Below are 14746 nucleotides of genomic sequence, written 5' to 3'. Positions count from 1 at the left end.
GTGGTCTCTCAAAGTGTGGTTCAGGGACACAACGAGGGAATCAAGTCAAGGACCAAAGAATAATATAATATAATATAATATATTATAATATAACCAAATGACTTAAAGACAACATCTTTTCTATTATATAGTCCTAATGGGACTTTTATAAATTAAATTGTTAACTTTTCTTTTATAAAGTCCCATTGGACTTTATAAAAGCCTCAACAGAATATTAATGCACTATTAAAAATGTAGAGATGCTGTTCATTCAATGTGTCCTGAACAATAGTAAACCATAAAAAGCTCACTGACATTCTGTTTATCTTTACCGGGTTGCAACATAAGATAAACTGACATGATGAAATATTCATCAGTGGGTGTGATTATGTATGATAGACTTTGCCAATTTGCTGGCACATATAAAAGCTTTCTCATGCTGCTCTGGGTGTGCTGGGGATCAGCACAGGCTAGTTAGACGCATACACAGCAGCAAGAAGAGATCAGGATCTGCCGATCAGCGAAAAGGCCTAAGATTTTGTGTTGGAGTCTGGGCATTGTGGTCAAGCAGGCTTGAGCAATTGTACATGATGCACCTCTAATTATAATCATTTGGAGGAAAGAGTGGTAAACTCTAGTTATATGGGAGTTTACTGTGATTTACCCCTATTGTATGTGTGCATAAAAACCTACTGAGCTTGCATGTATTTGTACAACACAGTACGTAACCACTAGATGGCGCCAGAGCAATGCAGCTAGCTGCTAAACACCTCCGTTCATTTTTCATACCATTTGCTGCTAATTTCTGTTGCTAAAAAGCTACACAGTAACGCAATCTACACAAACAGACATGACTAATGGAAAAGGCAATTTATTGCAACACAAAACAAACAAATCAACCAACAAAAAAAAGAACACACCGCTGTACAGGATCATATGAGATCGATGAACATACTGCATGTGGTAGCTTGGGATTTGATCAATAAATAGCTGCACAGATTTAACAGTTTGTGGCGTTTGATTAATCAAGCAGGCATGATGTGCACTTCCAAGGGTGACAGACCCTGTTAGCATTCAGTCACACTCATAAGACACACTGTACTGTATGCCTCCATGCTATGACACCTCAAGAGCGGCGAGTAAAAACCACACCACCCTCTGACTTCATATGGACATCTCTCAAAACGATCATCACATCTCTCTTTGCAAGTGGCTGCATCCAAATAACTGCAAGTGCTGTTTTTGTTACATGAAAATAAATAAAACAGGCCAGAGGTGCACAAACACATAGACAATGCCACGGGAAGAATACTGATATTCAAACAAGGAGTATGAATAACAATAAAGAGATAAATGGATACTTTGATAAAGGTTTGATGTTTCCAGGTGCTTTGCATGACTTTGGATGGACGGGTTCACAGAAAGTGGAAAGCACAGAGTTGAGTGGATAAGTTGAGGAGAAAAGAAAGAACCAGAAGAGAGGGACCCTTTCAGCTTCATGAAGACTGCACTCTCATGTACAAAAATCCAGGTGTGCTGTCGTGACGTTCCCGTCTTTCTCATGGAGCTGGGTGCATGGTGGGAGCAGGGTTTTGGTCGGGTCAACGCAGCATCACCAGGCAGACAGGCTGGGGGTTAAATCTTGGCTGGTCTGGAGTTCCTAGCTGGGAGAGAGCGCGGGGCTGGGTTCAGTGCTGATGTTCACCAAACACTCGCTGGACTTGAGGCTCGCGAAGGACTTGGAGCTTGGTAAAGAGGCCAGAGAGCCACAGAGACCCAGCATGGAGGGAGTGTTGTCTTTCCCTACACCAAGAAAACAGGAATCAAAGTCAGCTTGTGATCGTGCATAGCTGAGGCTGCCCACATGAATCATAAACAGGCGTCAAGCATGCTTATGCATGAATATGGATGTACATGTGCATGGGTGGCTGCCTCTGAAAGGCTCTTATTTAGCAGAGGAGAAAGTACCAATATATTGTTACACTGCTATGTGCATCTCTGCTGAGGTAGAAAAAGCTACTTTAAATGGCAAAATATCAAATAGAAATGCATAATAATACAATGGAATTAAAGTAAATATGTTATAACATGATAACAATACTCGCTGCACATTTCAGTACAGCTCTAAATATTCTGTGTGGGTAACAGGTCTACCAAACAGTGATTTTTTTCCTCTCTAAACCTTCTCATGTGGTTTCATTTCAACAAACGACCAATGATTTAAAACCTCACCAAAAATCAAAGATGAAAAATGTTGATGTTAGATTTTTAATATAAAGTAACTGAATCTAGCTCCACCTTCAGCAGTTACAGCAGTAACATGCTGCTTAGACATGCTTACACTTCAGTATTAATAACCTAACAATGACATATATAACAATATATCAGCCAGAGGGACCAAACCATGATTTTAGTTTAATGACAAAATTGTGCTTCTAATATTTTTTGTACTAAGTAGTATTTTTCATCCAGAACTTTTACACTGTTGGTACTTCTTCTTAAGTAAAGGATGTGAATACTTCTTCCACTACTGAGTAGTACCAGAAAGTATTTTCACCTGCTGAGGTCCAGGCAGCATCTCCGTTCTGTCTCCCTTCAGTCCTCTGGGAGTCAGAGTTCAAACTGACTTCAGCAGAGAGTTGCTCCAAACTGTGGAAGCTCCTCCTGGATGCACCGTCATGACACAAACACATTCAAGCACTCTGTGCATTGGTAACATACATATACAGTGCCACTTAAAATTATTAGCACCCCTCACAATCCTACATTTCTGCGTAAAAATGACTCAAAACATCAGTGGATCTTCCCATCATTTTTGACAGTAGACACAGAGAACCCAGTCAAACAAATGAAACTGAAATATTATGCTTTTGTGTTTGTTTATTCAAGAAAATGAATCATTAGTACACATGTGCGAGGTGCAAAACTAAGTGACCCCTTGTTTTCAGTATCTGGTGTGACCCCCTTGTGCAGAAATAACAGCAATTAAACATCTCCATCTCTTAAACATCTGATCTGTCGTCTACAGCGGCTGGGAGGGATTTAAGCCCATTCCTCAGTACAGAACCGCTTCTAAGATGTTGGAGGGTTTCCTCACATGAACTGCCTCCTTCAGGTCCTTCCTCAACATTTCTATTGGATTAAGGTCAGGGCTTAATCCAATGGCTTTGCCATTCCAAAACTTTAATTTCATTCTTATGTAATCATTCTTTCATAGAAAGACCTGTGTGATTGAGGTTCTGTTCTTGCTACATGACCCAAGATTCGACTCATGGACAGGTGTCCTGTCATTTTCTGTTAGAATTGGTTGGTATAATTCAGAATTCACTGGTTCATCAATGATGGCAAGTTGGCCTGGTCCAGATGCAGCAAAACAAGCCCAAACAAGGACTTTACCACTCCCATGTTTCATGGACAGGATGAGGTTCTGTTGCTGGAATGCAGTGTATTTCGTCTCCAGACATGAACCTCTTATTTAAACCAAACTATTCTACTTTGGTCTCGTCTGTCCGCTGAACATTTCCCAGTAGTCTTCTGGGTTGTTATTACGATGTCCAGCAAATTGCAGAAATGTTCTTTTTGGAGAGCAGTGACTTTGTTCTTGCCACTCTGCCAGGCATACCATGGTTGTTCTTTGTTCTTCTGATGGTGGATTCATGAACATTAACATTAGCCAATGTGAGAGAGGCCTTTAGTTGCTTAGAAGTTATCCTGGGTTCCTTTGGGACCTCCCAGACTATTACACGTCTTGCTTTTGGAGTGATCTTTCCTTGGTCATCCACTCCTGTGGAGGGTAACGGTCCCAAATCACTGATTTTCTTATGAAAATGGGGCGCTGAACGACATCTGAGTCTCATTACATTGATAGGAGACAGATGGGCAGATGGACTTCAGATTAACCTTGAAATTAACTAATCCTAGAGGTGCACTTACTTTTCCACCTCACAGATAAGTAATATTGGCCCATTTTCCTGAATAAACAAATACCAAAGTATAATATTTCTGTTTAATTTATTTGATTTTAGAAAGGCTTGTAGAAAGTTCTGAGGGGTGCAAATACCTTTAGGGAGCACTGAATATTTAACATTAAAACATCACAGAAAGTTATACATCTGAATAAAAAAACTGTGTGTGCCTAATTTTACCTGCGGAACAGTTTGACATCGCCTTGGTTGTCTGTGAGGGTGGACCACTGGTTGACCAGTGGGATGGAAAGATCTTTAGCCAGATGGGAAGAATCACAAGGCATGAGAGCCGAGCTAAATAAAGCACAGATTAAAAAAAGGTTAGAAATCGCACCGGCATATCAAAGGTAGAAGCATCAAACAATCGAATCTTTACTTTGTTGTAGTTGTGATTTATATATGAGACACAGTCACTTAAATACATACACACTGGTGCACCCAGTATCACAAGCTTGTGTGGTGAGCTAATGTTAGGAACTTGGAACTTCTTTTTGTTTTATGCAAAAAGAAGATGTAAATGTAAAGGTTTGTGTGTTCTCTCTTACAGTTGTGCCTGCAGCTCGAGCACAACAGCCTCCAGCTCCTTCTTCTCCTGTTGGCTCTGCACCGTCAGCTCCTCCACCTTCGCTCTCAGACACTTGTTCTCCGTCTCCACGTTCTTCAGCTGTGATTCCCGCAGGCGCACCAGTTCCTCCAGGTAACCCTGCGCAACCACACAATGAGATGGGGATTCATTTGTGTGAAAGCTGACCGTGAGGAGCAGCAGGATAAGGGCCACTGTGCGTCACCTTCTGGGCATAGACGATCTTAAACCTTTGCTCCATCTTGCGACACTTGTTGCTCCAGCTCTCCTCGTCGGTCACGAGAGGGATGTAGGGATGCTCCGGGACGCTCTCCTCGCTGTTGCTGCTGTCCACACTGCGGCGGTCCTCCTCATCGCTAAGGTAGTCATAGCTGCACAACAGAGAGGCACGAGCGTTACCTCACCAAACACATGCATTGCTGAAGGTGGATTGATGAGATCAGATGAGTCAGTCTCACCTCTGAGTGAACTTCAGGTAAGGTGTGTAGTCTATCACAGCTGGAGATTTCCCATCCAGAGTCTCACCCTTCAAGCAAAAACTGCACAGACAAGGAGACACAAAACAAGTTTTGGCATAATTCTCATTGGTGCGCACTTTATCCACCAGTAAATATAAAGCTACACTTATATGTACTGTAATTGACACATGATTATCAATATAATGAATATGGAATTCAGTCATGTATACATTTAGTTTTTCCATTACCTATAGATAGTTTCCTTATGTATTCATCGTTTTACCTAGTACATGTTTCAATTAAAAACATTTTCTCATACTTTTAAATTAGCAATTAGCACAGTCCATTTATTCATTGCTTTAATCTTGTTTTGCGACCTCTTTTTCATGGCACTCTGCAGACCTTTTTATTTTAATCAAATTGCAATTTCACCCCCTTTTTTCATATTGTTTAATCTTTCTATGTGCTCCTGGGAAATTACAGAAAGTAACCCCCTGTGGTACGACTGCCCCTCGTCTGCAATTAGAATCACAATTTTACCTGAAGTCAATGGCGCTCAGTCCAATCAGCATGCCGGTCAGCACTGTGGCCTCCTCTCTCAGCATAATGGCTCCATCATCGTAGAACCTCCTGTCAGGTGGAGAAGTGATTATCGTTTCTGAAATTCAGACGCCAGTCCGAACCCTTTTCTGACTCTACATTAAATTGAACATTTCAGGGCCAGCTTGCTCTTTCACAGAAATGTTATTTTGTAATAAACTGAAGCGACATTGAAGGTGTAGTGAAGAAAAAGTGCAGTAGGAATCAATCAAAACCAAATATGCTCCTACAACAAACAACTGAGTCTGACCTGGTTGTTCTAGTGTCCCTCAGAGCAGTGGATACATATTCAGAGAGACGTTTCTCCATCAGCGCAACTCGAATCCACGCCCGACCCTGTAGGATGACAGTAAGAAATGAGTGGGAACACAAGACTTTCCCTCACACTTGTCCACATACACACACACAAATTCACACTGTCTCTTGTGCACGCAAATATCCTTGCCTTGGCTCGTGATGTGCTGATGTTCTCTATGTTTTCGATGCTGGCGATGCAGTTGTTCTGCACCTTGCTGCATGCCAGCCGGATGTATTCCCAGAAACTGCGCTGTCCATCTGAGCTGAACCAGCTTCCTGAACCTGGTCCAAGTTTAAACACAGCAATGACTCATCAAACTGAAATATGCAGCCATGGCAACGGTACAGCCGACTGTGTAATCACATTCATTTGATGGCCTTTTGACCATAATATTCTTTTGAGTCAATGCCTAATGACAACAGTTCGTCTGCTTCATATTATTTGTGTTTTATTGTCTCCCAACAAAGTCCTTAAATGATTGTCCATCATTTCCAGTGTTATATGTTACCTGCAGTGTTACCTTTGAAGCGGTGGCTGAGGATGTGCTCTAAAATGGCTGCAAAGTTAATAAACTCTTCAGATGAGTCATCTATGGGCTCTGCTGTGTACTTTTCTAGGAGAGTCTTTACAGAGAATCTGCAACAGAAGCACAAAGACAAAGAATTCATGACAAAAAAATCTACTTCAAAAATGTGAATGATTTGTACTCTACGTTTGTAGTGTGCTTCACATGAAGTGTAACCGTGCACTGTACCCAAGCAGACAAATGTACTACTGTATTTGAACAACAGCTGGGAGATGTTTTTTTTTTTTTTTTTTGGGAACCATGCCATCTTATCATACTGAGGTCACCCCAATTGTCTTGTGTACTGCACAATGTACCCCTTCAGTGCGCTGGCAGTGTTATCATGACAACAATACAATTAACCCCCTGTCTTTTCAGCCTTTGTGCATGCTGTGCTTCCAGGTCCTTTTGGGTCTCGTCTCTCTGAGGGACCGACCCGCATCAAAGAATGATCATATAATTCCCTCCCCCTCATCTATACATTGTGGCCTGATCTATTTAGGTCAGCTGCTGCAGCTTTAGTTTGGCTTTTGACCTCACATGCTCACCCTCCTGCCGCACTACAGAAGGACAGCTATGCTGCGTGCATGTTAGGAGCTGGCAACCAGGCTCAGGCTCGGGCTGACTGCCTCCGCTTCGATGGGCAACACTAGCATTACAGAGGGCAAGACTGCCCTGGCAGTGGGAAACACCTCTATAGCCAGGGGAAAGACTACCGTCTCCTTAGGCAAGTCCTCCATCTTCAGGGGAGTGACCACCACCTCCATGGGAGATTCCACCATCCAAAGACAAAAGACGACGGTAGCTTTGGGACGAGCCAGCTTCAGCCGGGGAACCACAACAACCTCCTTCCGCAAAGCCTTGACGTCCAAGCGCAGGAACACCTAAATGGAAAAGACCCCTGAAGCGAGGGCTAAGACACCCAAAGCAGCCAAGCAGTCAAAAAAAGACTCTAACAATGAGTGGAAAACTACATTCTCGTCAAGCAAGACCTCCTTTACCAGAGGCAGTGTTTCTATCCTGAGGACTAAGTACGCCATCTCCTGGGGTAAATCCTCAATCTCCTGGAGCAGAACCACCGTAACTTTGGGTAACACCAGCATAGCAGTGGGCAAGACCTCTGTCACACGCGGGGAGACCACAAGCTCTCTCACCACTCTGACATTCACCCATGGGACCAAGTCTGTGTCTGTGGTCAAAACCACCCTCGTCAGGGGCAAAGAAACGCATAGCAACATCTACTGGGATTTTCACACTTGAATCCTGCACACACTTACAAACCTACGGATATGTCTATATGGTCAGTTATAGAAGGTTAGTAGTATTAATAGTCAATAAAAAAGAGCTGCTATGTTTGTGACCAATGTCTCTTTGACGCTACTCATCTATCACCTGTTTGTTCAAAGTACAAGTGTGTTCCCATGCAAGAAAGTGCTAAGTGAGTTGCAGATCTAATGGGTTTGCGATCAAATGTGTGATTTCATAAAGGCATGCTGAGCGTGTTATGCAAATGTGACAGTGATCAGATGAGGCTTTACGGTGTGTTGGCTTGGCAAGGAGGGAAGTGAGAAACAAATGTGCAGTATTTGGAGACACAAGAGTATGTGTGCGCCTTTCATCAGCACTACGCTCCTGTGCATCTTTGGTATAAAAGTGGTATTTCTGTGCATGCCAGTTAGACTGATTGACCTGCATCTCCATAAGCTATACATTCAACAACGAACCCAGGCTCGAAGTACAAGACTGTAAAGATTGACTGATGTAACAGTAATGTAACACATCTAAACACTGCTTTGCTTGATTGTTTTGTATGTAGACCCATGAGGTGTTCTAAGATCTCATGAAATTAAATGGAAGAAAATAAAAGTTACATTTCTTTAATGACTTGCAAATGGAGAATAAGCAACAACAGAAGGAGCCACACCCATATTTCAAACGCAGGAACGAAACAACTACAAGACAGATGGAATCAAAGGCTTAGATACATGTGGAGAAGATGAACACGCATATCCTTCCTTCTGTAAAACTCTGACACTGTACAACTCATTTAACATACGGTGTTTACAGTTGTGCACAGAAGGAATGTCTTACAATCAGAGGCTATAGGGAACAATAGCTCAGAAGAAAGTGATGTCACCGCAGACTGTCCTCTTTGCAACAATGTGTCCTTCAACCGTCCGGTGTCGTCGTGGTGATGGGACAATCGCTCCACTGTCCCAGTCCCCCCAGATAGGCTGTGGCCACCTACGGCTGCCTCTGTCCATTGACAGGGACACATGGGTGGTATGTGGCCTTCCAAAGCCCACGTCGACCAGCTCAACGAAGGCATTATGCGACACGGGGGTCGCACTATCCACGCTTAGCATTCTGGTTTGCTCTGGATTGTAGCTGATGTTACTATTACCCTTGAGGGCTTGCAGAGAAGGGTGTGCTGCATGAGTGTGCGATGCTTCGCGTCGAGTGAGTCCCAAACCCCGCCGTTGAATCTGGGTCAGGAAGACAAGCTTCTCCTCAATGGGGAACACCAGCTTCACAGAGGGGAAGACGGCCTTAACCCTGGGCAACACCACAATAAAGAGGGGGAAGACCAAGCTTGCCATGGGGAACTCCTCCATCAGCCGGGGCAGGAGCACAACGTCTCTGGGCTCCTCCACTATCACCAGTGGGAAGACCAAGATCTCCCTGGGCAGTGCCTCCTTCAGCAGAGGTACCACCACCACCTCTTTCCGGAAAGCCTTCTTCCCCAAACGCAAGACGCTTTAAATGAGAGGGGATTGCATTGCGGGGTGGGGGGACTGGCAGAAAATGTCACAAGAAAACAGCATCGTAACAGAGAACATGTGGACACCACAACAGCATCTGCACTGGGTCTATTCCAACTGAGAGCGAAAACTGGATTAAATTTACTATTGGAGCTTTGACTTTGTTTGATCATGCCGGATTTATCAAGGAAACAGGTTAGTGGCATCTAAAATCTTTCTGATAATGTTTTTGCCAAGTAGGTCAGTCAGCATTTTAATAAGTGATAGAGCCCCAGATTTCTGAATTGTGTGGCTCAAAATATTGTGTGTTGTGAAAGGGCTTCAGTCAGAACAAGAACTGCTTCAGATTGCCTTAAAGAATCCCATCATGACAGGAGTTCTAGCAGGAAAAAACCTGCCTGAAATCTAAGATTAGAAGCCAAAATGGCTCCTACTTTCCCTCTTTGTGCAATTTTAAGTGACAGAAAAATGCATGACATCAAGCATTTCCTTATTATGCAGGATGCTGAACCCTTGAAACACCAATGCCCCCAAATAGTATGGGAACCACCAACTGATGCCAGCCCATTTGCTAATGACAGCACTTAAAATCATAACAGCCGCAAAACGGCCTCTCTGACCTGATAAACAGTTGTTATCTCAAAAGAAACATTACAGCTGCAGATGACTGTAAATGAAACGAAGTGCTTTGATCTGGAGGGGAATTGCTGGTGTGGCTCAAATGCAAATGGATGGAGTGGAATAGCAGCATGCTCTTGGTACGATTTGACACTGAACAACAACTGCAGGACCTTCTGACAAGCTTCTTTTGTGCCCCCTCTCAGTCAGCCTGGCTCTCTGCCAAGCCCACTCTCAGCTCTCTTTAAAATGCCCCCTTGTTCTCCTTTCTCACCCCTCTACTGTACTTACACGACTGCGTTTGATCTGCACCACCACACAGGATAACCAAACCTGCATATATCAGCAGTGACACCTAACGTAAACACACAAGGTCCCACGTTAACTCTCTCTAACTGTTCTTTTCCCTTCATAAACATTCCCCTGATTCCTTTCTCTCTCTTCTTATTTCTGTGTTTCTCTTCAGTCTTGGCCTAACCAGCAGGATCTGATGACACAGGCCAACTCCTCACTGGCAGCTGCATTGTGCAACACCAGCCAGTGCTGTGTTTATCATCCTGGACTGTCGGGGGAGGCGTCCCATCCTGCACTGGACTGGCACAAACAGTCAAGAGAAAATAAAATGCCTTGTGCGATTACAAATAAAGTATCACAATTTGGGTCAAATCCACATAGAGTGAAAGGTGTAAAAATGTAACTATAGCAGGGTGTGTGTGTGTGTCTCTCTCTCTCTCACCCGTCCCCTCTGTGAGGAAGCGTACAGGCAAAGTGTTTTATGGTCAGAGGAGGTGCAGAGGGATCAGGGCGAAAGATGGAGTATTGGACTGAGTAGCACAGAGAGGGTAAATCAGACGTCTGAGCATGACAGGGGGATAATAGGAGGAATAACAGGGTGTCACACTGAAATTGATGGTGAGAGAGCAAGCCGATCAGCTGATGACTGGTGTCCAAATGTTCAGCCAAACGCGTTCTGCTGTAACTTCACATACTTGATGTTAAAAAAAATAAAAGGAGGTTGAGAAATCGAGAAAAAAAATGCAAAAGAATGATACACAAAAACAGAAACTACTATGATGCAACTGTCACACTATCGCTCAGAATACAAAACACTAAGTGGGAGCAGCTTGCTGCAGCACGTCCAAGAGACGTGAATATGAATCTTTGTTTGCGAAATTACAGAACATTTTATTCTCTCCTCTTGAGCCACGCCCCGGAAGAGCCCAGACCTCAGCCAACGGCGCAGCATGTCGCCCTCACTTCTTTCCCTCCCTGTTCCTTTTTGTTTACAGGAAGCAGCTGAAGGGATAACACTTGTCAAGTCTCACTCATCTTATCTATTCTTTCTCAGGTTCACCGTGTCCACAGCAACACTGTTCCTCCAGTCACGGACAACAACAAGAGAACCATTAGCCAGGCCAAAGCAACAAAGCAGTCAATTTTAAACAGAAAGTGGCCTGAAGACACATAGGAGGCAGTTTGCCAAATGGAGCTCAGATTCAAAAAATAAATTAAAAAAAGTAAATCTGGAGTTACATGAAAATTTCCACTCACTCCAGAAAACCTCAGCCCTTAAGCTAAACCCTGTTGCTAGTGGCAACAGTGCAGAGATGCAGTGGATCACAATGACACTGCTGTCACTATGGACATTATAAATATCACCATGTCTCTTCCTAGCCATTAAAACAAAATTCCTCTAGGTTTTCAAATGCTGTCTGATAAGAAAACAAAAAAATTGCAAAATCAGAAATGCTCCATCAAAAAGCTAGAAGGTTGACACTTTTTAGTTGCAAGGTTTTTCACCTGACAGCAGTCATCGTTATGATTCTCATCAAGTCTTAGTTTATCATGCGATTAGGCTTTCCTTTACTACACACAAATGTTATTTTGCCGTTCGTACAGTATGTGTCTTTAATTCAAATGGATTCATCTTGTTAAGTACGTCACTGTAAACAAGGCACTCAGCAGAGATTAGTCCTGTTTCTGTGCCTGGTACCGGTGACCTACATCGTGCCAGATCAAGTTTATTACAAACACCTTTAAACAGCTCTGTGATGCCAACTATTCTTTGTTGTGACCACAAGTGACAGACAGAACTGAGGAACCTTACACGTCAACATGTGAACTCTCTGACCCCATAACTGAACAGAAACTCTTTTCTGAAGCCATCAAACGAATTTTCAGGAATTGGAAACTTTAATCTGTGTGTGTGATGATTGTAAGTTAAACATGTATGATGTTACAGTGAGACAAAGGAGGTTAGACTTTATATATACACACACATATTAGGGTAAATAAAAGCTTGGCCTGGTATACTAATCGAGCACTAACGTCACTTAGCTACTGTAGCCAGGCAGCGATTCAGCTATGGAAGTAACTGTGTCTCAGTCAGCACGACTGAGAGCCTAGATCCTGCACCAACATGATGCCCAGCCTGCTTTAATGTACACCCAGAGGGCCACTGCTGATTCAGGATCTCTCCCCATTAAGACTCTACGATCACACAACAACCTACTTGAATCAGCTCTGACCAGATCCAGAAGAACATGAAAGGGTCAGAATCACCATGAATGAGATCAGGCAGCGACACAGACTCGCATAGAGGAATTTGCCCTTGAAGTGAACCTAATCAATTCATGTTGTTCATTAGAAAATGGAACACAAACGTGTAGTAAGCATTACTGATGGAGAGCTGTTTGAGATTTATTTCCGTCTTGTCCGGTTTGTTTGTCATTAAAATGCTTAAATGATTAAAGCCGTCTTAGCACAGTCAGGACAGACTGAAAACAATACTGTTTCTGTGTCCACGCTAATCCTTTTCTGTGTTTTAAGTCTGTCGTGAGATCTTTTCTTTCTTTGCAGGCATGCTCTGCGCAAAATTGTGTGTTTTGCAACTCTCTATGTGTCACTAAAATGCAATGGAATAAATGCGATAAAAAGACACGACTTTGTGTCTGTTTGAGTCTTATCAAGTTTTTTTTTTTTTTCTGGGGTTACATTCATTTTTTTCTTTACCACGACCATGAATTGATATATATGCATTAAGTCACTTCTGTGAACACCATCTACAACAAACACCGTACACCGTAACAAATTTCACTAGCGCATCGTAAAGGTGTCAGGATAAAGCTGTAGTTTCTTTGGTGAACAAACACATTTTAATCCAGTGTTGTAGTAATGCCAGTTGTAGGAAATGACAACAGTGGATGAAACAATTCTGCAGATCATTTCAAAGAGATACCGTCACAATATGAAAATATCTATTAGAATTCAATCATATTGTGTCAGTGACACTGAAAGACAATAAATGCAAATCTATAATGTGTACATCTTATTGTATACTGCCAGGTGAGGAACATTCATTTATTAAAATGTCATAAAACGATTAAACTTTAACATGTGAGTAAGCGTTGCGAAACATTATAAAAATAGGGGTGACTAAATGACCCTGGGTGGTTGCTTTTTCCTTGTGAATATACATGTTGGAAATCTCCAATTACCACTCACCAACTGTGTCAGCATGAAGGCCCAAACCTATGACTTGGATCTTAAACTCAAAAAGGTTATTACTTAAATATCAAACAGCAAAGTAACATTTGAATTGTAATAATGTATGAGTATACAGATAGGACCTCTGGTCGAGCGAATTAAAGGTCCTCTCAGTTTACAGTCCTATCCTTGCTGAATGCTGGAGAAACCAGTGATTTATTGGAGACTGCGATTCACAGACTAGAACTGCACTGTGTCGGCTGAATGGAGGAGGATGGAGGGCTTGCACTGTGCAAGCAAGGAAGCGATGTGGGGAGGAGTCCTTGCACTGCTCCCGATGCCCTTGTCCCGTTCAAGCACTCAACCTCACTGTGATGGAGGAGGAAACCTGCTGCTGGCTATTCTCCACTCAGATTGATAATATCAGCAATAGATATTTATACCGTTTGAAACTTTGTTATGGGTAAAAACCAATCATGGCTGGACATTAAAAATAAAATGGGCTTTTCAAAGAGAGATTATAGATAAATATCACACCAGAGATTTTCTCTTTTAAAAAATCCTGGAAATAAAGGCTGATATCGATTACTTGACATAAAACACTATTATAAAAGTCTTTTTTCCTAGCTCCCATGTAGCAGGGGTAAGTGAAGGTGAAGACACACCTGTCTCCTCTTCCTGCCTAGTATTTCTAGAAAGGTGTCCATTATTCTGCATTATTTTCCATCTCTCTGGAGCCATTGTTTCGCCTCAGGAATCAGCGTTGAGATGGGCTTCTAAAGAAATATTCTCCGCTGGTGAAATCGTGAACTGAGCAGCATGCATTGACAGACATCTACAGATAAATACGGCATATCGACGGTGTCGTGATTTGTACCTGCAAACCGTGATAAGGTTTTTTCGCTCCACGCCGACGCTCCGAGCAGACGCCTTTTTCGATGTCAGACCCATAGCCATTGCTGTCTGTATGCAGCCCGACTCCATCCAGCGGCGGCCCCGGGGCCTCTTCGGGATCCGTGCCCAGGCCAGGACCTCTCCCTCCTCGGGCCCTGTGTCCTACAAACACCCGCTATCCTCTGCGGGGAGCCACGGATGCTGTTACCGATGGAGGAGGAGGACAGCAGCGACCTGCGTCAAGCCAGACACCATAAAATATTTGACTTCCGTTTGGCACTTTCAAAATAAAACCATCATCACTTATTTCCGTTCAATTTTGCTGAAAATATATCCTTGAATAATACGTGTATTTTCAACGTTTCCGGTTTTTATCAGCACACGTCATGCACTTGGCACAGCTGAGAGAGTATTCGAATGATGCCTTCAGGTACCATTGTACAATAATCAGGCATCATTAGGGGTATACGACTCAAAAACAAATCCTTAATTGACACCTCATAGTATTTTCTAAAACATATAATTATAACAGAAAAAC

At 42.9% G+C, this 14746-nt stretch overlaps 1 protein-coding gene across 1 annotated transcript; it reads right to left on the bottom strand.

Annotated features, from left to right (window-relative positions):
- Nucleotides 1–746: 746 nt before the first annotated feature.
- Nucleotides 747–14707, bottom strand: rundc3aa (RUN domain containing 3Aa). Its single transcript, XM_084570606.1, has 11 exons — nt 14192–14707; nt 6404–6519; nt 6031–6164; nt 5836–5921; nt 5526–5615; nt 4986–5066; nt 4733–4898; nt 4490–4647; nt 4125–4238; nt 2537–2643; nt 747–1782 (listed from the first exon to the last, which is right to left on the bottom strand). Exons 1-11 carry the CDS (start codon nt 14296–14298, stop codon nt 1640–1642), a joined length of 1302 nt encoding a protein of 433 aa, XP_084426732.1. The 5' UTR covers nt 14299–14707; the 3' UTR covers nt 747–1639.
- Nucleotides 14708–14746: the final 39 nt, after the last annotated feature.

This window comes from Chelon labrosus (assembly GCF_963514085.1).
Source record: "Chelon labrosus genome assembly, chromosome: 21".
Taxonomy (NCBI): Eukaryota; Metazoa; Chordata; class Actinopteri; order Mugiliformes; family Mugilidae; genus Chelon; species Chelon labrosus.
Note: the sequence above shows the minus strand (reverse complement) of the source record. Positions and strands in the feature narration are given on the sequence as shown.

What these genes read in the sequence shown, in the direction of transcription:
- rundc3aa (XM_084570606.1), bottom strand. Translation starts at nt 14,298, where the DNA reads ATGGAGTCGGGCTGCATACAGACAGCAATGGCTATGGGTCTGACATCG. An exon ending in CTGAGCGCCATTGACTTCAG is followed by an intron (nt 5,067 to 5,525) that starts GTAAAATTGTGA and finishes TTGTCTGTGCAG; the next exon opens with TTTTTGCTTGAAGGGTGAGA. An exon ending in CTCGAGCTGCAGGCACAACT is followed by an intron (nt 4,239 to 4,489) that starts GTAAGAGAGAAC and finishes TGCTTTATTTAG; the next exon opens with CTCGGCTCTCATGCCTTGTG.